General features: G+C 33.1%; 1 protein-coding gene and 1 non-coding gene across 2 annotated transcripts; both read right to left on the reverse strand.

Annotated features, from left to right (window-relative positions):
* Nucleotides 1-2,039: 2,039 nt before the first annotated feature.
* On the reverse strand, nucleotides 2,040-27,230 carry LOC110667631 (receptor like protein 21-like). The gene is made up of 9 exons (XM_058154249.1): nucleotides 26,997-27,230; nucleotides 19,250-19,312; nucleotides 18,944-19,118; nucleotides 7,765-7,956; nucleotides 7,530-7,682; nucleotides 7,189-7,344; nucleotides 7,005-7,079; nucleotides 6,823-6,894; nucleotides 2,040-3,520 (listed from the first exon to the last, which is right to left on the reverse strand). Exons 1-9 carry the CDS (start codon nucleotides 27,228-27,230, stop codon nucleotides 2,040-2,042), a joined length of 2,601 nt encoding a protein of 866 aa, XP_058010232.1.
* On the reverse strand, nucleotides 11,912-12,018 carry LOC131169958 (small nucleolar RNA R71). Its single transcript, XR_009140908.1, has one exon. It is a non-coding gene; the product is annotated as a small nucleolar RNA R71 (small nucleolar RNA).
* Nucleotides 27,231-27,426: the final 196 nt, after the last annotated feature.

Consider the following 27,426-nt stretch of genomic DNA (forward strand, 5'->3'; position numbering starts at 1 on the left):
GAATTTGCCTATGGGATTGGAAAATTACTCATTCATTCATTCAATTCCATCATTCCATATGGAGACACTTTGACTATTGATTGTTCTAGAATTCCCTTTGAGCATGACTCTCTTTTGATTGGTTGGTTTGGGGATTTGAATGATAATTGACTTGATGGCTAAGCGGTGAAAGCTTGGATAAGCATTAAATTCTCTGCATTTTGAAGGATGGGTATATGGATTGTTGGTATGGCTAAAGGTGTGTTAAGTTACCTTAATGAGTGATTTTCATAACTCTTTGGATAAGGCACCCTTAAAAACTTTGCACCACATTTTAAAGTTTGCTTGAGGACAAGCAAAAGCTTGAGTTTGGGAGTATTTGATGCACACATTTTGCATAGTCATTTAGGTCTAATTTCATAATCATTTTATTTGGTTATTAGTCATTTTTTAGCTAATTTCATTAGTTAATTAGTTAGTTTTTCATAGTTGTCAATTTTGCACTAATTTGTAATTTTTACTTTGTTTTGTAGGAAAAATGGTGTTTTTGAAGGACTAAAGAGAATTTTGCCATTGAGGAGTGTCTTCTACAGCAAAAAGATGCCAAAAACAAGTTTTCAAGCTGAAATATGCATTGACCAAACTGTGCATAACTTGCCGCATAAGCTATGCAGTTCTGCATAAGGAGGAAGATCACTATTCGAACCAAATTAAATGTGCATAAGGAGATCGCATAGCTTATGCACATTCTCACCTCCCTTATGCACATTCACGAATTTGTGCATAACCTATGCACCAAGTCATGCAACCGCATAAGTGATCCAGAATCAGTAAATCGCATAAGGGATCAGATAACTTATGCACCCACTTATGCGATCCATAAAGAGTTCATTAATGAGCTGGCAGAAGATTTCCTTAATGTATTCCTCCTAGAACATACTATTTTAGGGCTCCATGTCAGAAAAATGCTATAAATAGTCCCATTTTCTCATTTTAAAAGGGAAGAAAAAGGAGCAAAGGAAGAAAGGAGGAGGCTAAGCAGAATTTGAGGAGTCATTTCACCTTCCACACCATTTTTCAACTAAGATTTGCAGATTTCTTTCTTTCTTTACACTTTTCTACATTTCTAGTGTTTAATTACTTACTTCTTAGCTTAGATTAAAGCTTTATTTCCATTTAAACTCATCATATCTTGTAAGCATTATGGATAGTGAGTAGTTTACTTTTGATTCTGGAGTAAGGGTTGTAATATTTGAGATATTTTGAGGATTTTGATTGGGTAATCCATATTTTGTGGTCTTAATGAGTTTTATTCATTTCTTGTATGCTTAATGACATGCTTAATGTAGGATCCCATTGAGTAATGTTCTTAATCCATGGTTGAAGCACCGAAAGGAGAAGGCCTTGTGATAGATAATCAGGAAATTGGACTTAATTAACTTAGACCTAGAAATAGGCTAAGGATTAAGAGGATTCATAAATTAATTAAAGAACTTAATGGGTCTTAATTAATTCTAACTCCACGAAAGTAGGATTAGTTTGATTAAGGCACTCTTTGTCTCACTTGAAAGGGAATTCAAAGGATTTAAGAATTAATCTCCTTAAAACCCATTAGTTTCACAAGATTGGATAACCAATTTAAAATCCCAAAATAGCTCGAATATGAAATCCCGAACTCCGGAATCGCCTTTTTACCATTGTTAATTTCTAATCAAATTTAATCATTTGCCATTTTAAATATTGCCATATTTGAACTTGCTTATTTCTATTTGATGCAATTTTAGTTTAATTAATACATTGTTGAATGGAATATTAAATATGCACATTTAGATTTCATACTCCATTACCCATTAATTCATTACTTAATCTCATAAATACTTCAATTTAGTCAACTTTTATATCGAAAATTCAATCATTAACACAACTCCTCGTGGGATCGATATTTTTCTATACTACTTGTACGACCCGTGCACTTGCGGTTGGGACGCATCACTGGGCTAACAATCCAATAGAATAATTTAAGCTTTCTTTTCATAAAATAATGCGTTAATAAGACTCTTTTAGTAATAATCATATATCCAAGTCCAAAATGGCAGGTAAATTGACGTTTCAGCAATTGACTGATAATTAGGCCTCATCTTCCCAAAGGTGATATTGTAGAAGCAGCGGGGTATTGACCCAGAAAAAGCGTTGCTCGAAAGATCCATTAAGCTTATGTTTTGCAACTGACACAATTGCTTTGGAATAGAGCCACTCAAATTGTTTCCTCCCAATAGAAGAACCCTTAAATTGGAAAGTTCAGCAATCATGTTGGGAATTTTTCCAGACAACCTGTTATCTCTAACATTCAATGCCAATAGATTAGATGAATTGAGCAAGGCCTCTGGCAGTGATCCTGTGAAGTTGTTCTCTTGCAGATGTATTTGCTCTAAATTTCCTGTGTTCGAGCAAGAAGGTAGTGATCCCGAAAGAAAGTTATGAGATAGATCTAAATACGTAACAGAAAATGGTTCACAAGTAAGCTCTCCTTCAAAAGAGTTATTCCGCATATCAAGTATCTGCAGCCATGTCAAGTTACCAATCCATCTGGGAATCTTCCCTGACATATAATTGTTACTGATGTCAAATGAAGACAGCGAAAATGATTTGAATGATTTTATATTTGGCAGACTTCCTGTAAATTTGTTGTCACTCAACCGCAAGGCCTCCAACACACTCCATTGGTAATGAGTTGAGAAAAATTCCCCATGAAAGTTGTTGTTGGATAAGTCTAAAACATCCAAATTGGTGCAACGTGCAGTAAATCCTACTTCCCCAGAGAAATTGTTGAAAGAAAGGTCCAACTCCTTCAAGTTTGTAATATCACAAATGGAAGCAGGAAGACTACCTTCAAAAGCATTTTTGGATAAATTAAGAGATATCAAATGAGGAAATTGTTTTCCAACATTTTCTTGCAGCTGCCCTTCAATTTGATTGTCTGAGAGATCCACATGAATAGCTTTCTCCAAAGGATAGGGCTGTATGTGAAACTGACCTATCAAGGAGTTATTCCTGAGACTCAGGAATTCAAGTCTAGTATTATTTGCAAGTAACCAAGCAGGAAATCTTTCTTTCAACTTATTGTGAGAGAGATCAATTACTTTCAGTTGCCACTGTTGAAGAAGAAACTGAGGAATTTTCTTGTTCAGATTGCAGTTAGACAGTACAAGGACCTTCAATTGAAAGTTTGGAACCCAAACTGCATCTTCAGTTTCTATTTCAAACTTGTCATTGTCACTTACGAATTTTACCACGTCCAGCTTGGAATGATTGCCAAATGAGCTGAATGAGAATGAACCCATAAATTGATTATGACTTAGATCAATGTATTCGAGGGACCTCAGACCAGCTATGACATATGACGAAACATTTCCATTGAACTTGTTTTGCGAGAGATCTAACACTCTAAGGGATGTCAAATTTTGGAGGCATGGAGGAAGGGAACCTTCAAATTTATTGTAACTGAGATCTACCTCCTGAAGTCTATTTAATGCACAAAGTCCTGCAAAAATTAAATCTGCCCATCAAATTTACATATGACATATATTATCTAAATTATGATTATAAAATTATAATATGCTGAGATTTTTTGAAAGTGAATGAATTTTTTTTTTATTGTCAAAGAAAGTGAATGAATTTCATTTCACTAAAATCCACATAATATATTTACACTGTTGATTAACAAGAATGCATATACCTATGCAGGGATTAATAAAAAATGCATATAATAATCGTTATAGTGTATATAATTGTATTATAATTTCTTTTCTCCCTGACAATGCGTTTTTCAACTCAAACTTCACTACCTAGCAATCAGCTGAATTTCTTGATAAGGATACCATAGTGATAAGAATCCGTGGTTGCGGGCTGCGCACAACTCAACACTAGTTATGTAACGACTGCAACTGCAGCAGAGATGCGCAGAGCAAAAACAGAGAGAGAATATATAAATGCAGAGCAAATGAAAAAAGTCCGAGGGAGGAAATTTAGGAGAATGAGAGTGTGAAACAAATCGTAGATAAAACAAAAAAAAAAAAAAGCCTCTCTGGTTACTATCTCTTTCTTCTACCAGTGTTCTCAACTGTCCCCCTGCCCCATCCGAACAGGGGGCGGCTCTCCTCTATGCTCAATGGTGGATTTTCTTCTTCAGTGCTCTCAGGTGGCGGTGTAAATATCTGGTTTTGCTTGTTTCGGGTTGCAGGTCCTGCTTTTCTTGGAGAGGAAGATCAAGGAAACCTTTAGCTGTGGTTCCTACTAGATGCAGGTGCCGATGTGGGTTTCGATGGTAGTAATTTATTTGGTCTACTCTAGGGGTTATGATGTTTGGGTATGGTATCACTGTGGACTTTTCTATTGCTTGTCCTAAGCAACTCATCCCTTAAAGTCTAAAGGACATTGAGACGTCAAGAGCCCTGCTATATTGGCCCTCGGAGATGCGAAGTTTGGTCCTTGAGTTGTCTGTGACAAAGCAACTGAGATGCTTGACTTGGCTAGGGTGTCTATTTTGTGGCCTCTTTGAGCTTCAGTAGGCTTGAAATCTGATGTAGAGAGGTCATCTTCCCCATTTTGGCCTTCTTTGGATACTGAAGTCGCAGGATGATTGATCGCAACTAGGGCTTCTCCTCAAATCGGGTTAGGGGAGAACGCAGCAGGTCTTCTCCCTGGATTGGGTTCTAGCAGCGAGTTTGATTGTGTAAGGCCTTGAGCCTATTTTATGTTAGGCTTGAATACTGTAGACTTTGAAGCGGCCTACTTTGTATTTGGATTTGGGCTGCGGGTCCCTTTGGTTCTTTCATTTTGGTCAATATTATGCTGTGCTTTGGGTTAATGGTAATCTATCTAATATTTTTAATTTAAAAAAGGGAGAGTGAAACAAATCCCTAATAGCCAATTTTGGAGTAGCAATTTCGATGAATAAAATGGGGGAAGGGATTCAACTTTAGTATATATACAAATGAAATTATCCGGATGATGTTATTATTATTACCATTATAACAATTCTAGATTTTAACAATATGCTTAATATGCTGTTAAAAATTTAAAACATATTATTAATAAAAATTATCAATAATTATCTAATGATGTACATAAAACTCGTAATTTAAAGTTTTTAACAATAATTTCACATTAATTTATAATATTATTATATATGATGTTATATATATTTATTATTTCATATGTTATTTTGATGTTTAAATATGTTATCTTTTGTGTTATTTATTACTTTCACATCATGTATAAAATGATATTGAAAAAGTGTTATTAAATCCTAGATTTGTTATAGTGTATTATTATTATTATTATTATTATTATTATTATTATTATTATTATTATTATATAAAATTTAATTAATTAATTAATGATAAAAGTAAAATAATAAGAATTTTTATGTCTCTCATTTTATAAAAATATTTTTGTATACATTTCAAATAATAATCTACTTCCTTTTCAAAAAGTAGTCAATTTATTAGTTTTTTAATGCGTTCATGTTTAATGTATGCCTTTATTAATAAATATATCACTAATCAAATATAGTGAGAGTTGTTAACATAAGTTATATATCTAGCATTATTAGAATCCATATGTGAAAAAGAATAAGAATTTATTACGTGCAGTTTCGATTCTATTCTAATTTCAATTTAATTCTTTGTAAAAATTAAAAGTTGAATCAAATTTCGGTTCTTTCATTTTTTGAAACTATAATGAGATTAGAATTTCAATTATATTTTAAGTGCTTTTAGTTTTGATTCAATTGTAGTTTTGGTTCCTATTCTGATTTAATTCAATTCTTGATTCTTATACTCAAAATTACAGTATTATTGTATTTCTTTTAAAAAATAAAAATAATTATATATTTCTAATATCAAAATATTAATAAAAACAATAGTACTAATATTAAAATAATAATACTAATATCAAAATAAAATATTAAGTAACATAAATATATTGATTTATTCAAGAGAAAATACTAAAATTAAACTAACAATTCTCAAATAAAAATATAAGTTAATACCAAACATCTATAATAAGTCATATAATATTTCTGTCCAAATTATAAAATAACAACAAATCAACAAATATAATATGGGTTGGAGTTAATGTAATCTAAGTTAAGAGTACAAAATTATGCAGCTTTGAGTTTTAGGGAAAATTTTTTTATTATATTTTTATTTAACTCTTTAAAGTTAAAACTTTATAGGATAATATAAAAATTTTACCGGTTTAAATTTTGATTGACAATAATAAATATTAAACATAAATTTAATTTTAATATAATAATTTTTGTTTATAAAAATTTTATAGATTACAATTAAAATATTTTAAAAATATAAAAATAAGATAGCTAATATAATTTTATTTGGATTACACCTAGCATTTTAAATGAGCCATAATTCAATCTCATGAAATAACAAATATATAAACTAAATCACTTCATAATATATATCTTAACAAGTAAATTCTACTATCTCATATATATTTTTCAATTATATAGTTTTTAACTAAAAAGTATATTTGATGATTAAAAGGTGATTTAATCATATAATTAATAATTAATAATTTGATGTATTCATGATTAAAAATAATAAAAATTAATATTAAGTTACATATCTCCACTTATAATTAAAGACAAATTAAGTTTTATATATATGTATTTTTTTTGTGATAATTAATATTATAAAACATGAAATTTGAAGTTGAATTTTATATATATAGATAAGTAAATAATATCCTTAATCATTCGTAAATGCAAGTATATCACAATTAATGTTTCAAAGTAGAGACTAGAGAGTACTAATTTCATACCAGGAAGAATGCTCCCATCCAATTCATTTATACCCAGATCTAAAATTTGTAAATTTGCAAAACTTTTCAAATCTACAAGCAGAGGCATGAAAAAATAAATAAATAAATAAATAAGAAAATGTTAAGTAGTCAAAATTTAAATGAAATTTTAACCAAGTTGTTGTAAATTAAGGAAATTAAACCTTGGACTCGCAAAGTTCCATTGAGTGAATTATCTTCCAAAATAAGCAGCTCCAACTTGCTTAAATTAGAAATTTCTGGACAAAATAAAGAATGAAGTCAATAAGAAATTAAAATTAATAACAAATCAATTTAGTAGGATTCTAAGTCAGTAGTCACAGAAATTGGCAAGTCCCATAGACATACCATGGAGAGGAAGAGGCCCTTCCAAGGAATTGGAAGAGAGATCTAGATATTTGAGAGATGATAGTCTACCCAATAACCTGAAACTGACTTTCTGAATGTAATTTCCCCTTATATCTAGATACTCTAGCCCGCTCAGATTTGATAAATTTGGGAAACCTGTAAGGAAATGCGTGACAGAAGGCCAAAAATGTTGGTGCCCTTCAACTTCAAACAAAACCTTGACATTAAGCTAGCCAACAGAGGATTCAATTAATGGAATAAAGAGAGCATACAATTACCATGATATGATCATAGATTTGGTATATATGCAGGCGTAAACGATTATGATAAATTAGATATACCTTGTTTAGGATAGATACCAAACGCGTTTTGTGATAGAATTAGTTTCTTAAGGGATGTGAGTCCACCCAGTGATGGCATGATGCTTTCATCCAAGCTGTTATGACTAAGATCCAAAATCTCTAGCTTTTCCAGTCTTGCCAAGCTTTCAGAACCTGTTGGAATAAACAATTTATAATCAATGGAAGAAACTTTCCATTTTAGATCCATATATTATGACTGAAGCTAAAAGATTACCAGCATCAAATCCATTGTAAGATAAATTAAGGATTCTGAGTTCTTTCAGTGGCTGGAACATGGACATATTCACTAGCGACGAGAAAAAGGGAAGATCATAATAAACGTTGTCCAAGGGGAGCTCGATCACGTGACTTGTGGTATGATTGCACGTGACTCGCTCCCAGCTACAGCAATCACTCTGCGGATCATCTATCCACGAGGGGAGGAGGAAGTTAGGAATACGACCATGACGTTGTGGTTTATAAAGAGATTACTTGAATTCTAAGAGAGCCATTCTCTCCGCTTTAATGCAACCATTGTGTCCTTTGCCTCGAAGCAGGATAATGACTAAACATAGCATAAAGCACTTCACCAGGGCCAACTCCATTGGAAAAATCTTTTTACTCTTTATGACTGCAGCCAGGCCACATGCCTTTTATATTTGATTTTTGGCAATAACCCTTATCAATATAATTGATTCTTTTAAGCCCTGATAATTACTAGTCAAATAAATTTTATCAATTTAGTTGATCATTTAAAATCCAATGAATCAAAAATTTGCTTTTACATATCCCCACTTGATGCTATGTGTGCTCGGTCAAACGTGGTCCAACACGCCCAACATCACTAGATCGTGCAACGCCTTAAGCTTCTCTTTTGAATTTAGCATGGAGTATGCCGAAATGCACTAAGTTCAACACTGGACATGCTGAATGGCAAAAACATTACACAACACCATATTTTCAATTATTTATCTTTTATTGATAGAATTAAGTCATGTAACTTCTGTCGATCCTGTTGATGACAATGACGAAATTATATCTCTAATCAATGCAAAGCTTTTTTCATATTGCCATATATTCTGATCTTCAAAATGCTGAGAGATTAAGTGAGAGGGCATTAAAGAGTTTAATTCTTAGGTTATATAACAAAATAAATGTCAACTAAACATCCATTCATCACGTGTAAGTCACGTGATAGAGAATAAACCTCTTTTGACTTAAATTTTTAATTTTTTGACTCTAAAAGTAATTGTGAGAGGGATTAAATGAATTAACTAAATTAACAAGAGTTTATTTAACTCTAATTTGTTTTTGCCTTGATTTTTTTTTATTCACTAACATCAATCACGTCTTTTATTTCTATATAAATTTATTTCGGAAGACTTTGTCAACGATCATGACAAATTAATCAATTATTGTGCAATATTCAACTATGTTTTAATGCTATCAGTTTTGCATTATTAAAATAATTGTCCATTGAAGAAGACTCCAACTAATTAATACTAGTCAATACGTTTACATCAATACATTTTTGAAACATGTGACATAAGCTCGCCCCTCTTATTTGAAAAATTAGATTGTACGCTAAAGAAATGCATGTTGTCATTTGAGTTCAACTTATTTTGAATTATATATTCATTTAAATTATTAATAGAGTTGTGAGTTATTTCATGTTAAAATATTAAAATTTTAAAAATAAATTTTATATAGGGATATCAAGAGTTCATCTTTTGGCTCAAAATTATTATTTAGATTAGAAAAGCGGGTACTCAATCTAATATTTATCAATGATATGCATTTAATCACTAAATTAAATCATATTAAAAGAAAAATGTAATACTTTTAAAGACGTAACGTGCGAATTAAAATTATATAATAATATATTATATCTTATTATTAATTTTTTATTTAAACCTAAGTATTTTTTAATAAAATATTATGTCTAAGAATATTGTATATATTCAAACTTAAAGTAGAAAACTTTAATTCAACCTAATAATAAATCCGTCAGATTCAATCCGACATGTAACTGATGCATACATTTTGCATAGTCATTTAGGTCTAATTTCATAACCATTTTATTTGATTATTAGTCATTTTTAGCTAATTTCATTAGTTAATTAGTTAGTTTTTCATAATTGTTGATTTTGGATTAATTTGTAATTTTTACTTTGTTTTGTAGGAAAAATGGTGTTTTTGAAGGATTGAAGAGAAATTTTGCTATTGAGGAGTAACTTCTACAGCCAAAGATGTCAAAAACAAGTTTTCAAGCTGAAATATGCATTGACTAAATTGTGCATAACTTGCCGCATAAGCTATGCAGATCTGCATAAGGAGAAAAATCACTGTTCCAGAACCAACCGAAATGTGCATGAGGAGACTGCATAGCTTATGCACATTCACGCCTCCCTTATGCACTCTACGGAATTGTGCATAACCTATGCACCAAGTCATGCAGTTTCGCATAAGTGAACCAGAACCAGTTTAAAATCGCATAAGGGATCGCATAACTTATGCATCCACTTATGCAAATCCCATAAAGAGTTCATTAATGAGTCGCGTAAGATTCCTCGATAATTTCTCCTAGAACACACCATTTTAGGGCTCCATGTCAGAAAAATGCTATAAATAGTCTCATTTTCCCATTTTTAGGAGGAGGGAAGGAGCAGAAAAAGAAAAGGAGAAGAGAGGCAGAATTTGAGGAGTCACTTTCACCTTCCACACCATTTTTCAACCAAGATTTGCAGATTTCTTTCTTTCCTTACATTTTTCTACATTTCTAGTGTTTAATTTCTTATTTCTTAGCTTAGATTAAAGCTTTATTTCCTTATAAACTCATAATATCTTGTAAGCATTATGGATAGTGAGTAGTTTACCTTTGATTCTGGAGTAAAGGTTGTAATATTTGAGATATTTTGTGGATTTTGATTGGGTAATCCATATTTTGTGGTCTTAATGAGTTTTATTCATTTCTTGTGTGCTTAATGACATGCTTAGTGTAGGATCCCATTAAGTAATGTTCTTAATCCATTGTTGAAGCACCGAAAGGAGAAGGCCTTGTGATAGATAATCAAGAAATTGGACTTAATTAACTTAGACCTAGAAATAGGCTAAGGATTAAGAGGATTCATAGATTAATTAAAGAACTTAATGAGTCTTAATTAATTCTAAGTCCACGAAAGTAGAATTAGATTGATTAAGGCACTCTTTGTCTCACTCGAAAGGGAATTCAAAGGATTTAAGAATTAATCTCCTTAAACCCATAAGTTTCATAAGATTGGATAACCAATTAAAAATCCCAAAATAGCTCGAATATGAAATCCCGAACTCCGGAATCACCTTTTTATCATTGTTAATTTTCAATTGAATTTAATTGCTTGTTATTTTAGAATCTTGCCATATTTGAACTTGCTTATTTCAATTTGATGCAATTTTAGTTTAATTAATACATTGATGAATAGAATATTAATTTTGCACATATAGATTTCACATTCTCAATACCCATCAATTCATTACTTTAATTTCAAAAATACTTCGATTTAGTCAACTTTTATATTAAAAATTCAATCATTAACTCAACTCCTCGTGGGAACGATATCTTTACTGTATTACTTGTACGACCCGTGCACTTGCGGTTGGGCCACATCAAGTTTTTGGCGCCGTTGCCGGGGAGTTGTTTATTTAAGATTGAATTCTTGATTATTTTAATTGTTTTTTAGTTTTATTTTGTTATATTTTCATTTTGTGTTTGTTTGTTCTTTTTCAGGTACTTTTAATCTTTTATGAGAAGAGCTAGAAGCTCAAGTGACACATCCTTATTGTTCAACCCTGAAATTGAGAAATTTTGTAAGGCCAACAAGAAAGAAGCCAGGAAAAGAAAAGAAGCTTTGAGAGAAACTGAATTAGAAGCAGAAATGGCTGATGAAAGAATCAGATTTGGTGGTGGTAATGTTGGAAATGATCGAAACAATGAAAATGCAGCCCAAGGTGAAGAGGTTGTTAATGCTAATGTGCCTAGGGGAAGTATGATGGATCATGCTTTTCCTCGTTTTGATGACTTGAGAGAAAGCATAGCAAGACCAAGAATAGATGCAAATAGCTACAAGATGGATTTTGGAGTCCTTCAAATGATTCAAAATTCTCAATTTGGAGGACATCCTTCTGAAAATCCACACACACATCTGAAGAAATTTGCTATGATTTGTGATATGCAAAAACAACCTGGAGTATCTGATGATGCAGCAAGATTGAAGCTATTCCCATTCTCTTTGAAAGATAGAGCATTGGATTGGCTTGATTCTTTACCTCACAACTCCATCACAAATTGGGAGCAACTCACTGATGCATTTCTTGCACAATATTTTCCACCTGGAAAAACTCAAGAACTGAGGAATCAAATGACAGCTTTCAGACCAAGAGAGGATGAAACGCTATATGAGTCATGGATGAGATGGAAGGAATTAGAGAGACAATGCCCACATCATGCCATTCCAAAATGGATGATAAACCAGAATTTTTACACAAATGTCACTCTTGCAATTAGAGGGATTATTGATGCTCAAACAGGAGGGGAATTCATTATGAAGCATGAAGATGAAGCTTATGAGTTATTGGAGAAAATTGCAAAGAATACTCATCTTTGGAGTAGTCCAAGAGGATCAGCTCCAACTCAAAAAAGGCAAGCTGCTGGAATGTATGATCTTGACCCGTTCAACATGATTAATGCAAAGTTTGATGCACTTACAAATGTTCTTGCTAAGAAGATGGAAGATTTGAGTATGTTAGTTAGTTCATCATCATCATCTGGAAGTTCACAACAAGTGGCTTATGCAGAGGAAACTACAAGCTGTGGAGTAGACTATGGAGAGCAAGCTGCATATGTTGAAAATTATGGAAACAAGCAAATGGGGAATCCTTACTCTCAAACTTATAATCCAAATTGGAGGAATCATCCCAACTTTTCATGGGGAAATCAGCAAAGTCAAGTTCTAAATCAGAATTTTCAACTACAACAGCAACAAGGAGTTCTATATCAGCAAAATAGGCAACCATTGCCTAATTTTCAGCAGAAAAATATGAATCTTCCTCCAAAACAGCAAGAACAGAATTCCACCACAGAAGCCTTATTACAACAGATTCTTGCTAACCAAAATAAGCATGATGAGGAGATGAGAGAGATGAAAGCAAGGCTGGAACAGATGCAGACACATAACAGGATGCTGGAAAATCAGATTGCACAACAAGCATCTTCCTCAAGTACCAAATCTTTTGGAAAGCTTCCAAGTCAACCAGAAAACCCAAGAGAGCAGTGTCAAGCTATTACTTTAAGAAGTGGGAAAGTTGTAAATAATGAGAAGAGTGAAAAACATGAGAAAAGTGAAAATAGTGAGAAGAGAGTAAATGAGAAAGAAACTGATGAGAGTGAAAAACAAGAGAATACAGAAAAATGTAAAGAGAAAATTGAAGAGAAGGAAGAGAAGTATATACCTCCTGAGCCCTACAAGCCACAGCTTCCCTTTCCACAAAGATTTCAAAAAGCCAAGCTTGATAAGCAATTTGGGAAGTTCTTAGAGGTTTTGAAGAAGCTTTACATAAATGTGCTGTTTGTTGATGCTCTTTCACAAATGCCCTCTTATGCCAAATTCTTGAAAGAAATTCTCTCAAACAAGAGGAAACTTGAAGACCATGAGACTGTGGCTTTGACAGAAGAATGTAGTGCTATCCTCTAAAGGAAACTTCCTCCAAAGCTCAAGGATCCAGGGAGTTTTTCAATTCCATGTCACATTGGGGAATCATGTTCTACAAAAGCTTTATGTGATTTAGGGGCTAGTGTTAGCCTTATGCCCCTTTCCATTTATGAGAAGCTCAATATGGGAGATCTTAAGCCAACCCACATTTCTCTCTAGTTAGCTAACAGATCAATTAAGTATCCTGAAGGGATTTTGGAGAATGTGCCTCTGAAGGTTGGAAAGTTCTACATACCTGTTGATTTTGTCATTTTGGACATGGAGGAAGATTCTAATATTCCAATTATCTTGGGAAGACCCTTTCTAGCTACAGCAGGAGCATTGATTGATGTTAAGGGAGAAAAATTGACTCTTAGAGTTGGTGAAGAGCAATTGGTCTTCAATATTAATAACACTATGAAGAAGCATCATTTTGAAGCTGATACTTGCTTGAGAGTTGATATCATTGATGAGCTGGTTGAAGAACACTTCAGAAAGAAATATCCAGAAGATCCACTTGAAAATTGCTTGGTTCATGGAGGAGGCATAGACTATGACAACCCTCATGTGGCTGCATATGCTCAACACTTAGAGGGAAGTCCACCATTCATTTCTGCTCCAGTTTTTCAACTCACACAAAAGGAAAAAGTCGAATCTAAGCAATCATCATTCAAGGAAGATGATGCACCTAAGGTAGAACTTAAGCAACTTCCTTCTCAGCTCAGGTATGAATTTCTTGGCACTAATAACACTTATCCAGTAATTGTAAATGCAAACTTGAGTACCTTAGAGGCTGATAAGTTGTTAAGAGTGTTGAGGCAATTTAGGAAAGTTTTGGGATACGCCATAGATGACATTAAGGGAATAAGCCCACACTTTTGCATGCATAGAATCATTTTGGAAGAAAATTGTAAGCCATCTATTGAACATCAAAGGAGGTTGAACCCAAATATGAAAGAAGTTGTTAAAAAGGAAATTTTGAAGTTGCTTGATGCAGGGATCATATATCCCATCTCAGACAGTACTTGGGTGAGCCCAGTACATATTGTCCCAAAAAAGGGTGGAATGACAGTTGTCAAAAATGAAAATAATGAATTAATTCCCACCAGAATGGTGACTAGTTGGCGAATGTGCATAGATTACAGAAAATTAAATGTTGCCACTAGAAAAGATCATTTTCCACTTCCCTTCATTGATCAGATGTTAGAAAGATTGGCTAGGCATTCTTACTTTTGCTATTTAGATGGATATTCAGGTTTTTTTCAAATCCCTATCCATCCAAATGATCAAGAGAAAACTACTTTTACTTGTCCATATGGAACCTTTGCTTATAGGAGAATGCCATTTGGGTTGTGTAATGCACCAGCCACTTTTCAAAGGTGCATGATGGCAATCTTCTCAGATTTCATTGAGGTCATAATGGAGGTTTTTATGGACGATTTTTCTGTGTATGGATCTTCATTTGACATATGCTTGGCTAACCTTTCTAAAGTTTTGCAGCGATGTGCAGATACTGACCTTGTGTTAAACTGGGAAAAGTGTCATTTCATGGTTCAGGAAGGGATAGTGCTTGGACATTTGGTGTCTAACAGAGGAATAGAGGTTGATAAAGCCAAAGTTGAAGTGATAGAGAAGATGGCTCCTCCTACCAATGTCAAGGGAATTCGAAGTTTCTTAGGACATGCCGGGTTCTATAGACGCTTTATCAAGGATTTTTTTAAAATAGCTAAACCTTTGTCTAATTTGTTAAGTAATGACACACCATTTGTATTTGACCAAGAGTGTTTGGATGCCTTTTGCAGGTTGAAGCAAGCTCTTATCACTGCACCAATCATGCAACCACCTGATTGGAGCCTACCTTTTGAAATTATGTGTGATGCTAGCAACTATGCAATTAGGGCTGTTCTTGGTCAAAGAAAGGAAAAAAAGGCTTATGCTATTTATTATGCTAGTAGAACACTGGATGAGGCTCAAAAAAATTATGCAACAACTGAAAAGGAATTTTTAGCAATTGTCTTTGCATTGGAAAAGTTCAGACCTTACATTATTGACTCAAAGGTGGTTATATTTTCAGATCATGCAGCCATCAGGTATTTGCTCCGTAAAAAGGAGGCTAAACCTCGGCTCATTAGGTGGATTCTGATGCTACAAGAGTTTGATTTGGATATTAGAGATAAGAAGGGAGCTGAAAATGTAGTTGCTGATAATTTGAGTAGGTTGAAATTAGATGATGAAGAATTGGATGAAATCCCTATTGATGAGTTTTTCTTGGATGAACAACTTTTCTCTCTTGTTGCTAAACTACCTTGGTATGCAGACTTTGTGAATTATCTATCTTGTGGAGTTTTACCTCTAGGTATGACGTGGCAACAAAAGAAAAAGTTTTTACATGAGGTGAAATTTTATAGATGGGATGATCCTTTACTCTTTAGGAGATGCTGTGATGGTTTAATAAGGAGATGTATTCCTGATGAAGAGACACAGAGTATTATGCATCATTGCCATGCTTCTGATTATGGAGGACATTTTGGAATCTCTAAAACAGCTAGTAAAATTTTGCAAGCTGGTTTCTTTTGGCCAAATCTTTTTAAGGATGTGAGGAAATTTGTGTTGGAATGTGATAAATGTCAAAGGAGTGGAAATTTATTAAAAAGAGATCAAATGCCCCTAATTGATATTCTTGAAGTGGAATTATTTGATGTTTGGGGAATAGATTTTATGGGGCCATTCCCTCCTTCGTTTGGTAATAAATACATCCTAGTTGGAGTTGACTATGTGTCAAAGTGGGTGGAAGCTATTGCAACTCCAACTAATGATGCTAGAGTGGTAGTGAAATTCTTGAAGAAATTTGTCTTGAGCAGATTTGGAGCTCCTAGGGCTATAATTAGTGATGGTGGTTCCCATTTTTGTAATAAGCAATTTGAGAGCTTAATGAGGAAGTATGGTGTAGTGCACAAGATAGCTACCCCATACCACCCTCAAACTTCAGGACAAGTTGAAATTTCTAACAGAGAGCTCAAGCATATTTTGGAGAAAACAGTGAACAATTCTCAGAAAGATTGGTCTATCAAACTAGATGATGCTTTATGGGCATATAGGACTGCCTACAAAACCCCTTTAGGAACTACCCCCTTTAGGTTGGTGTATGGTAAGTCTTGTCATTTACCTGTGGAGCTAGAACATAGAGCATATTGGGCCATTTAGACCTTGAATTTTGATCTTAAGCAAGCTGGTGAGAAAAGGTTATTACAACTTAATGAGCTTGAGGAATTGAGGATGGATGCTTATGAAAGTGCCCGTATTTACAAAGAAAGAACTAAAGTTTGGCATGATAAGCATCTTAGGAAAAAGGAATTCAAAGAAGGTGATTTAGTTTTGTTGTTCAACTCAAGATTGAAATTGTTCCCTGGAAAACTTAAGTCAAGGTGGACTGGTCCATATAGAGTTTCTAAGGTTTTCCCTTATGGAGCAATTGAAATTTGGAGTGAAAAATCTGGGAATTTTAAGGTCAATGGGCATAGATTGAAACATTACATAACTGGAGACCCGATAAAGGGAGCAAGCTGTTACAAGCTCTCCAATCCCTCACCTCTTTTTCACTAAAATTCATGAAGAGTCCAGCTAAGGACTATAAATTAGCCCTCTTGGGAGGCATCCCAAGTCCTTTTATTTTGCTTTTGCTGATTTACTTTCATTTTCATTGATTTTGTTTTTATCTTGAATCTCCCCAAATTCAATTTTTGACATTGTTAAAGCTTGTCCCTTGTAGATGCATTTCAATGAAGAAAGGCTGGTGAACTGTTGGGGAGCTGCAATCTGGTTTATTCAGAGGAAAAATGAAATCTGCAGCAAAAAGGGTGTCTGCAGCAAATGGCTTGTGTTTTTGGTGAGGTTGGATGTATTTCAATGGAGGAAGGTTGGTGAACTGCTGGAGCTGCTATCTGGTTTATGCAGAGGAAAAATGAAATCTGCAACAAGGAAAGGTCTGCAGCAAATGGATTATGTCCTTGGAGCTGCTATCTGGTTTATGCAAAGCAAAAAATGACATTCTGTAGCTTAGAGGGTGTCTGCAGCAGATTACTTAAGTTCTTGGTGAGGTTGGGTGTGTAACTTTTTAATATTTGTACTTATAATGTTAATATGGTGGTAAGTGAGTCATTTTTGCAGTTTTGAGCTTATTTGGGTTGTGGGATTCAAGGTAGGTATGCTGCATTTTCTTGGCAAAACTTGGAGAGTTCATTTCATCATTTGTGAATAGATACAACTTTATGCAGATTTTATAGAGTTTTAATGTGCTAAATGTTGATTTGCAGAATTTGAGTCAAAATGGCATGGTTCTCAAAGGTCTTTTATGTAGGATCCATTTCTACGTGCTTGTGTGATGCATTTTTGATGAACTTTGTATATATTGATGTGTTTTTGGTGAAAATTTCTCATGATTTATGCTTCATGGAATTATATTTCTTCATTCTAGAGTATTTTTCACACTTGCAATTCATGTTCCATTGCAATCTTAATCTTGTTGAATTGTGCATAAGCAACTGCATAGCTTATGCAATCCTGCATAACCACAATTCTTGCCATTTTTCACCTTTATTGCAAGTGCATAAGGAGAGTGCATAGCTTATGCAACTCTGCATAGCCTAATTTTGTCAAATTTCATATCTTTCGAAACCTGCATAAGCAGAGTGCATGACTTATGCACATTTGCATAACTTCAAATTCTTGATTTTCTCTCTCTGCCGAAGTCTGCATGAGGAGAGTGCATAGCCTATGCACTTCTGCATAACCAGAAACTCTGAATTTCCAAACCTGCCGAGGGGTGCATAAGCAGAGTGCATAACTTATGCACTTCTGCATGACCAAAAACTCTGAATTTCCAAACCTGCCGAGGGGTGCATAAGCAGAGTGCATGACTTATGCACTTCCGCATGACCAAAAACTCTGATTTTCTCTCTCTGCCGAGACCTGCATAAGGAAAGTGCATAGCCTATGCACTTCTGCATAACCACAAACCCAAAATTCCAAAACCCACAGAGGAGTGCATAAGCAGAGTGCATAGCTTATGCACAACTGCATGACCACCAACCCAAAATCTCAAAAGTTGCCGAGAGGTGCATAAGCAGAGTGCATGATTTATGCACTTCTGCATGACCCGATTCTCTGAAAAACCAAATCTGCCGAGAGGTGCATAAGGGGAGTGCATGACTTATGCACTCCCGCATGACTTCACTCCTCAAATTTCAAAAGTTGCCGAGAGGTGCATAAGCAAAGTGCATAGCTTATGCACTTCTGCATGACCTCACACTCTGAAACTCAAAACCCACCGAAGAGTGCATAGCTTATGCACACCTGCATGACCACCAACCCAAATTCCAAAAGTTGCCGAGACCTGCATAAGCAGAGTGCATGACCTATGCACTTCTGCATGACATATTTTTTTGAACTTCAAAACAGGGCGAAACTTGCATAAGCTAGTGCATAAGCTATGCACATTCACTTTCCCCTTATGCAGTTTTTACAAAACCCGTTTAAATCAAACTTTTCTTTTCGGCAAATATTTTTTTCTTTCCCACCTTCACCCCGATATCCCTGTTCACTGTTTTTCTTCTCTCACGATCCTCAATCCCGCATAACCCTTCCTCTCCCCTTCTTCTCCACTCGCATTTTTACCGCATAAACCCTAACTTCCCCCTGCATTTTCATTTTCGCCCTCATCTTCTCCATCCTCACTATCAGAAACCCATGGAATCACCTCCCCATTCCCCTCAAACTTCCCCTCTCCAGGTGTCGCCATTGTCAACGCTACCTCCCAATCCCGATTCCCCTCCACAAGAGACACCCCACCACCTCCCACAACCACCTATAAGCGGAAAGTTAGGTCGAAATCTGTGCGACCCATGTCCTCTGCACCTCCTCTTTCCAAACGCAAAGAACCACCCACCCCATTGTCGGAACCACCACCCAAAAAGCCAAAAACTCCAGCCTTTACACCCTCTTCCAGCAAAAAGCCAATTTCAGTCGCTTCACAGGTATCAAAGCTACCTTGGCCTCTTCCTGATGCAATTCAAAAGGTAGCTTTTAAGAGACTCAAGGATAGGAGGGTACAACCCACTAGGTATATTTCTGCCGATTCTCTCCAATCTCTTGGTTTATTTGACAATGTAGTTGCATATCTTGATGGTATGGGTTGGATGGAATTTGTGCATAAGCAGGAGATAGTTTATCCAACTCTAGTTTTGGAGTTTATTTCTTCATTCTCTGCTACCCTCAAATTGCATGATGTAGACCATAAGCCAATTATGAAATTTAGATGTTTGGGGCAAAATAGAGAGCTGTCATTGGACCAATTTCATAGCATTTTTGGTTTTGTAATTGATGGGTTATTTCGCGTGCCACATACTGGAGTAGAGGTAGCAAACAAGGGTATTTGGAATGCTGCACAATTCTGGAGAATCATCACCAACCAACCTCAGACTTTCTCTGCTGGGAGATCCAAAACTTCTCAAATACTAGACCCTGCACTTAGGTTTATTCATAGGCTGATTGCTAGCACTATATTGGGCAGAGGGACTAGTTACGTGCCGTGGGGAAATCTGAATTATTTATGTTATGGTGTGCATTTCACAAGGTCAAGGTTTCTCCTGGTTATTTCTTTTGTGAGCATGTGTTGCATATTGCCACTAAATCCATAGGTGACATTGTCCTGGGTGGGCTCATAATAGTTATAGCCAAGCATTTTGGTTTTAATCCTGAAGAGCACCCAATACCAGCACTTGTGGAAACCTTATATTTTGATACTGCACACCTATCCAAAACAGGGTTCAGTTTGCCACATTCTGACATTGCACAACCTGCAGCAGAAACTGAGCCCGTTACACAACCAGAAGCCCAACCTTTCCCATCAGTCCCACAGCACTCTACTGAACCTACCCCACCCCCTCAGTCTGCACAGGAGACCCCAGCAGCTTCTGCTTAGCCCATACCTCCTACAGCTGAACCTTCCTCATCCACAGCCCCTCCTGCATTCAACACTAAAGCCTTATTCACCTATCTTGAAAGGCTTAGTGATGATATATACTTTGTGGATAGGAAGCTCGACACTGGTCTTGATACACTCAAGGATCGTCATGATCAACTATTTGACCTTGTCATGGAAACCAGGGACAAGCAGAAAGAATTGAAGGAGATGGTGAAACAACTCATGATCTTTCTGGGAATGCCACCTCCACCTCCATCACCTCCTCCAGCACCATCATTTCGACAGCAACCAGCAACTACCAGCCCCTTAGCAACATCTTTGGACAAGGGCAAAACAATAGACCTAGATTAGTTTCTGTTTTACTTTTGTTCAAACTTTTAGGAGTTTTACTTTGTAGATATGTTCAAACAATTGTAGTTTGTTTTGAATTATGTTTGTTTGTTTTGAATTAGTTTGTTTTAAATTCTGTTTTTCTTGAAGTTTCATTGGATAGCTATTACATTAGTTTTCTTTGATTTTCATTGCACTTATTGCCCTTTTGTACATATTTGCCCATACTCTGTATATATTTCAATGCTTCTACTGCTGGTTGTACATTTCCCCTTGCTAATCATCATGCAACAGTTTTTTGTATACACTGCACAGGCTATGAATTTCCTCATGCACATATTTTGCATAGCCTGTGCAACCCTTTCTGCTACTTATACAGAACTGCACAGGTTGTATTCCCCTTATGCAAATGTCCTGCATAGCCTATGCAACCCATAGTGCCACTCATGCAGAACCGCACGGCTTATGCACCCTACTTATGCACTTAATCTGGACAGCATTTTACTCTGTATAACCTGTGCAGCTTCTTATGCATCCCTTTATCTCTTGAATTCCCCTCTGCCCCATACCAGGTAACTCTTTCTTTTTGCTCTTTATCTTTACAATTCCTGGTCAATATTATTTGCTTTGAGTTTTGGTTATTTACTACTTGAGACATTGAGGACAATGTCCAATTTTGAGTTTGGGGGTGTACATTTTGATTTTTGGCTTTATTTTTCACATTTTGAGTATAGGAGCATCTCATCCCATTTCATTTACATATATTGTAAATATTTTACATATACATCCATACACATACACACATTACACATTTACATACACATTATACATCACATTGCACACAAATAGATAAATAGACTTCCTCCATTTAGTTAATACATTACTCATTTTAGGAATCATGCACCATGCATTAAAATCTTTTGCCAAATCCCTTGAGTATTGAAAATGTGCCTATAAGAGTGATTTGACTCACCTTTTAGTTGGGTTTGTGGATTGAAAGTTTCCTAAAAGGTGCAAGGTTTTGAAGTGTCTATCCCTTGCCTATATCTTCTTAGCCAAAAAGCCACCCAACTAGTCATTTGGAGATGGAAGTGTTTAGAAGGAGTTATTGGATATAAGGTAGTCAAATGATGTCTCACCAATCCTAGAACAAATTTTCTAAACCTTTCAAGGCGAAATACCAGCTTGAACTTGAAAAGAGAGATGATTAGGCATTCTTTGATTTAAACCTTCTCATTTTAAACCTTTGGCCCTTTTTCCTAATTAAATTTGACCTTTGAAAACCCCTTTGAGCCTTTTTATCCCTAATTTTTCTTGAAATCCTTATTGCTACCTAGCCAATGAACCAAACACTCCAACCCTTTTCATGAGAATAATATTGAATATTAGGTACACTTTCTAAAAAATAATAATAAAAATAAAAAAAAATAAAAAAAAGGAAAAAATATACAATAAAAGGGAGAAGAAGTGCTTGTCATCTTGTAAAAGTGCTAGTATATGTGCTTTTCACTATTGCCATTCAAAATGAAAGAAATCCACCCAAAGTATTAAAAGAAATGAGTTTGGGGGTGGCATTTTTAGGGACAATCATCAAAAGAAAATGCAAAATACAAGTTTAAAGTATCAAAATGTCCCTCCATTTTATGTGTTTTGTAAACTATGCTAGCACTTGACAATTCTCATTGTGTACTTCTCTCCTCCATATATACAAAAAAAGAAAAAGAAAAAAAAATTTATAATAAAATAAGATGTGTACATTATGTTGTTAAGATTGGAAATATTCTCATGCTTTGAATCCTCTTTACCCATTCTTCTTCTTAGCCTCATTTTGAACCCCATGGCCCCATTACATCCCTAAAAAGACCTTTGATCTCTTGATAGTACTTGCTACATTAGTGGAGATGGGAGTAGGGAATTTGCCTATGGGATTGGAAAACTATTCATTCATTCATTCAATTCCATCATTCCATATAGAGACACTTTGACTATTGATTGTCCTAGAATTCCTTTTGAGCATGACTCTCTCTTTTGATTGGTTGGTTTGGGGATTTTGAATGATAATTGACTTGATGGCTAAGCGGTAAAAGCTTGGATAAGCATTAAATTCTTTGCATTTTGAAGGATGGGTATATGGATTGCTGGTATGGCTAAAGGGGTGTTAAGTTACTTTAATAGGTGATTTTCATAGCTCTTTGGATAAGGCACCCCTAAAATTTTTGCACCACATTTTAAAGTTTGCTTGAGGACAAGCAAAAGCTTGAGTTTGGGGGTATTTGATGCATACATTTTACATAGTCATTTAGGTCTAATTTCATAACCATTTTATTTGATTATTAGTCATTTTTAGCTAATTTCATTAGTTAATTAGTTAGTTTTTCATAATTGTCAATTTTGGATTAATTTGTAATTTTTACTTTGTTTTGTAGGAAAAATGGTGTTTTTGAAGGATTGAAGAGAAATTTTGCTATTGAGGAGTGACTTCTATAGCCAAAGATGTCAAAAACAAGTTTTCAAGCTGAAATATGCATTGACCAAATTGTGCATAACTTGCCGCATAAGCTATGCAGATCTGCATAAGGAGAAAATCACTGTTCCAGAACCAACCGAAATGTGCATGAGGAGACTGCATAGCTTATGCACATTCACGCCTCCCTTAAGCACTCTCACGAAATCGTGCATAACCTATGCACCAAGTCATGCAGTTTCGCATAAGTGAACCAGAACCAGCCGAAAACTGCATAAGGGACTGCATAACTTATGCAGTCCCATAAAGAGTTCATTAATGAGCTGGCAGAAGATTCCCTCAGATAATTCCTCCTAGAACACACCATTTTAGGGCTCCATGTCAGAAAAATGCTATAAATAGTCTCATTTTCCCATTTTTAGGAGGAGGGAAGGAGCAGAAAAAGAAAAGGAGAAGAGAGGCAGAATTTGAGGAGTCACTTTCACCTTCCACACCATTTTTCAACCAAGATTTGCAGATTTCTTTCTTCCCTTACATTTTTCTACATTTCTAGTGTTTAATTTCTTATTTCTTAGCTTAGATTAAAGCTTTATTTCCTTATAAACTCATAATATCTTGTAAGCATTATGGATAGTGAGTAGTTTACCTTTGATTCTGGAGTAAGGGTTGTAATATTTGAGATATTTTGTGGATTTTGATTGGGTAATCCATATTTTGTGGTCTTAATGAGTTTTATTCATTTCTTGTGTGCTTAATGACATGCTTAGTGTAGGATCCCATTAAGTAATGTTCTTAATCCATGGTTGAAGCACCGAAAGGAGAAGGCCTTGTGATAGATAATCAAGAAATTGGACTTAATTAACTTAGACCTAGAAATAGGTTAAGGATTAAGAGGATTCACAGATTAATTAAAGAACTTAATGGGTCTTAATTAATTCTAAGTCCACGAAAGTAGGATTAGATTGATTAAGGCACTCTTTGTCTCACTCGAAAGGGAATTCAAAGGATTTAAGAATTAATCTCCTTAAAACCCATAAGTTTCATAAGATTGGATAACCAATTAAAAATCTCAAAATAGCTCGAATATGAAATCCCGAACTCCGGAATCACCTTTTTATCATTGTTAATTTTCAATTGAATTTAATTGCTTGTTATTTTAGAATCTTGCCATATTTGAACTTGCTTATTTCAATTTGATGCAAAATTAATACATTGATGAATAGAATATTAATTTTGCACATATAGATTTCACATTCTCAATACCCATCAATTCATTACTTTAATTTCAAAAATACTTCGATTTAGTCAACTTTCATATTAAAAATTCAATCATTAACTCAACTCCTCGTGGGAACGATATCTTTACTGTATTACTTGTACAACCTGTGCATTTGCGGTTAGGCCACATCAGTAACTCATTTCTTTATGTACAAAATCTGAATAATTCACATAATTAAAGATTTAATTTAGAATTACTTGGAACTCATTTCTTTATGTACAAAATTCTGAATAATTCACATAATTAAATATTTAATTTAGAATTACTTGGATGGCTCGAAAGACCTGACTCAAAAAATTTGGATTACACTATTACAGTATTGTGTATTAAAGAAGACAAATAAGATATTTATTATTAATAACTATTACTCGAGGTAAAATTTTATTAGTCTTTAAATATTATATTATTTATTTTTAATAATTATTTTTTTAAGATAAAAATTTATCAATTTTTAAATATTATATTATTTGTTTCTAATAATTAATTTTTTGAGATAAAAATTAATTAGTCTCTAATTATATAATTATTTATTTTTAATAATTAATTTTTTGAGCAAAACTTATTAGTTTCTAAATGTTATATTATTTATTTCTAATTCATTAAGATTAACTTTATTTATAGAAGAAGTTTTAAGGTCTTATTTTTAATTTGTCACTAAAAAATTCTCTTTGTCATATTAAAAAAAATTAATAACTAATATATATATAGTTGTGTTGAGCACGTACAGATTGTATATAGTTAAATAAAAAAGTGATTTTTAAAAAATCAAACATGTAAATATATATATATATATATATATATATATATATATATATATATATATATATATATATATATATATATATATATACTTATGTTGTATATTATGTTTGTATATATTAAACTAAAGAAATTATATTTTTCTTTTAATTTATATAATTAAAGCTTTTAATCAATATATTATTATTAATCATTGAGCTAACAATAGTGTTATTAATTTCTTAAAAAAAAACTCAAAATTTTGATAAAAACATTTTTACCATTAAACTACAAATATTTTGATTATTTGAATTTATTAATTATATGTATATTAATATATTTATATTTTTAATTATTATTTAATTAAAATTGTGCTTCAAAAATATATAAGTACTATAATAAATATAATAAAATTTGATTATATAATATAATATGTTATTAATTTTTTATTACAATAAAATATTTATATAAAGAATTGAAAATTTAAATTCTGAATTATAAATTAAAAAAATAATAATTTATAAAAAAAAGAAGAAAGTGACATCCCACGTCATTTTTTAAAGGACTTGAGAGGTGATAGTTTTCATATAAAAGACAATCATCTTCTTTTGATATTTCAAGTAAAAAGTGGGGTCTAAATATGAGACCCGCTAGTTATAATTTATTTTTTAAAATTATATTTATTTATTTTAAATAATATTTATTATTTTTAATAATAATTTAAATAAATTTCATTTAAATTATAGTAGTAAATAAATATTATATTATTAAAGGCAAATAAATAAATTTATATTAATAATTAATGATATGAAGAAATTAATATATAATAACAAGATAATTTATTTTTAGAAAATATTATTAGAGATGAATTTATTTAATTTTAAAAGTAAATTAAAAAATTTTGGTATAGATAATTAAAGTCAATTTAATTTATCTTTAAAAATAAATTTAAAGACAAATAATATAGTTTGTTAAAATGAAAAGGAAGATAATATTTTTGTTTCTATAAGTTATTAATATTGACAAATATATTTATTTCTGAAAGTTATTAATATAAATAAATATATTTATTTCTGAAAATTAAATCAGTTTCAAATATATATTTATCTCTATATTCGTCTCTAATTATATTTAGTGACAGCAGTAAATAGGATAAATGATTATTTATCTCTAAAAATATATAGAGACAAATAAATAACTTTTTAAGTCAAACTATTTAGTCTCATTATAATAATTTTGATATAGTGTTAGTTCAATTTATCCAAATTTTAAATTAAAAAATAAAATTAATAAAAATTAATTTTATTGATAAAAATTAATCTCATGACTTGAAATTATTTGTAACTTAGAAGTTGATTCAAATTTAATCTGAATTTATTTTATATAGTGATCTAATAAATAAATGAGATACGAATGACATCCAATTCAAAATAATCTAAACTTGTCCACCCAACCAGCTTGCTAATTCAAATAAAAAAAAAAGGATATATAAATTTACAATTAAACACACTTAGGTTAGGTTTAAAAGAAAATTTTATTTATTTATGAAATATTTAAAATTTATAAATAAAAATTAATTAAAAATAATTAAAATTTGAACTTACGACGATTACAATTTTAGAATATGCTTATTCACACTTTAAAATTTTATATAATTCAGCTTTTTTTTATTTCATTAAATGGCTAAATTATCTATAATTAATTTCTTAACCATGAATAATATTATATTTTCATACATAAATAAAAATGAAATATATAGAATATAATGCATTTAGAAAAATTAGGAATGTAGAATATAAGCATATACAAATTTGGAAAGACATGAACAACAATGCATTTGCTTTGATCCTGTATATGCCATTTGCCAATGTCTGTCAATGCAAAGGACCACTGTTAACCCTAATAGAACTGTAACATAGGGCATTGAAAAACTCCAATAAAACCAAACCATGTCTATTGCATCCTCATCTTTCTCTTCATTGGAAGTTGATGTTGATGGTTCTTCAACAATGTCAAAGCTATGAATGAATGGTCCACAGAGACCATGATTACCAATATAACTTCTTTCATCAAAGGTTCCAAACTGTAATTTATCATGAGCTTTGCCTGACAGGTGGTTGGGAAAAAAATTGAAGGTTGCTAAAAAGGTTAGCTCAATCAATTGAGCAGGAATTTTCACCATTCAAACTATTGCTGCAAAGGTCTAGGCTCTCCAACATCTTTAGATTTACAAAACTCACAGGTATAAATCCTGATAAGTAATTGTGAGGTAAATTCAATAAACGAATTTCATGGAGGTCTACAATTTCAGAAGGGATGTCACCGGTTAATGACATGACAAATCTAACCTTGCCATCAACATGATGGTTTACCCCTTA

The sequence above is a fragment of the Hevea brasiliensis genome, chromosome 1 (assembly GCF_030052815.1).
Source record: "Hevea brasiliensis isolate MT/VB/25A 57/8 chromosome 1, ASM3005281v1, whole genome shotgun sequence".
Taxonomy (NCBI): Eukaryota; Viridiplantae; Streptophyta; class Magnoliopsida; order Malpighiales; family Euphorbiaceae; genus Hevea; species Hevea brasiliensis.

Excerpts from the sequence above, each read along its gene's own strand:
- LOC110667631 (XM_058154249.1), bottom strand. The coding sequence starts at position 27,230 with ATGGTGAAAATTCCTGCTCAATTGATTGAGCTAACCTTTTTAGCAACC. Across the intron at positions 19,313-26,996 it reads ATGAGGATGCAATAGACATG|GAAGAGGCCAAGGTAGCTTT; the intron begins GTTTGGTTTTAT and ends GAATTGCATCAG. Across the intron at positions 7,345-7,529 it reads TGGTATCTATCCTAAACAAG|GTTTCCCAAATTTATCAAAT; the intron begins GTATATCTAATT and ends ATTTCCTTACAG.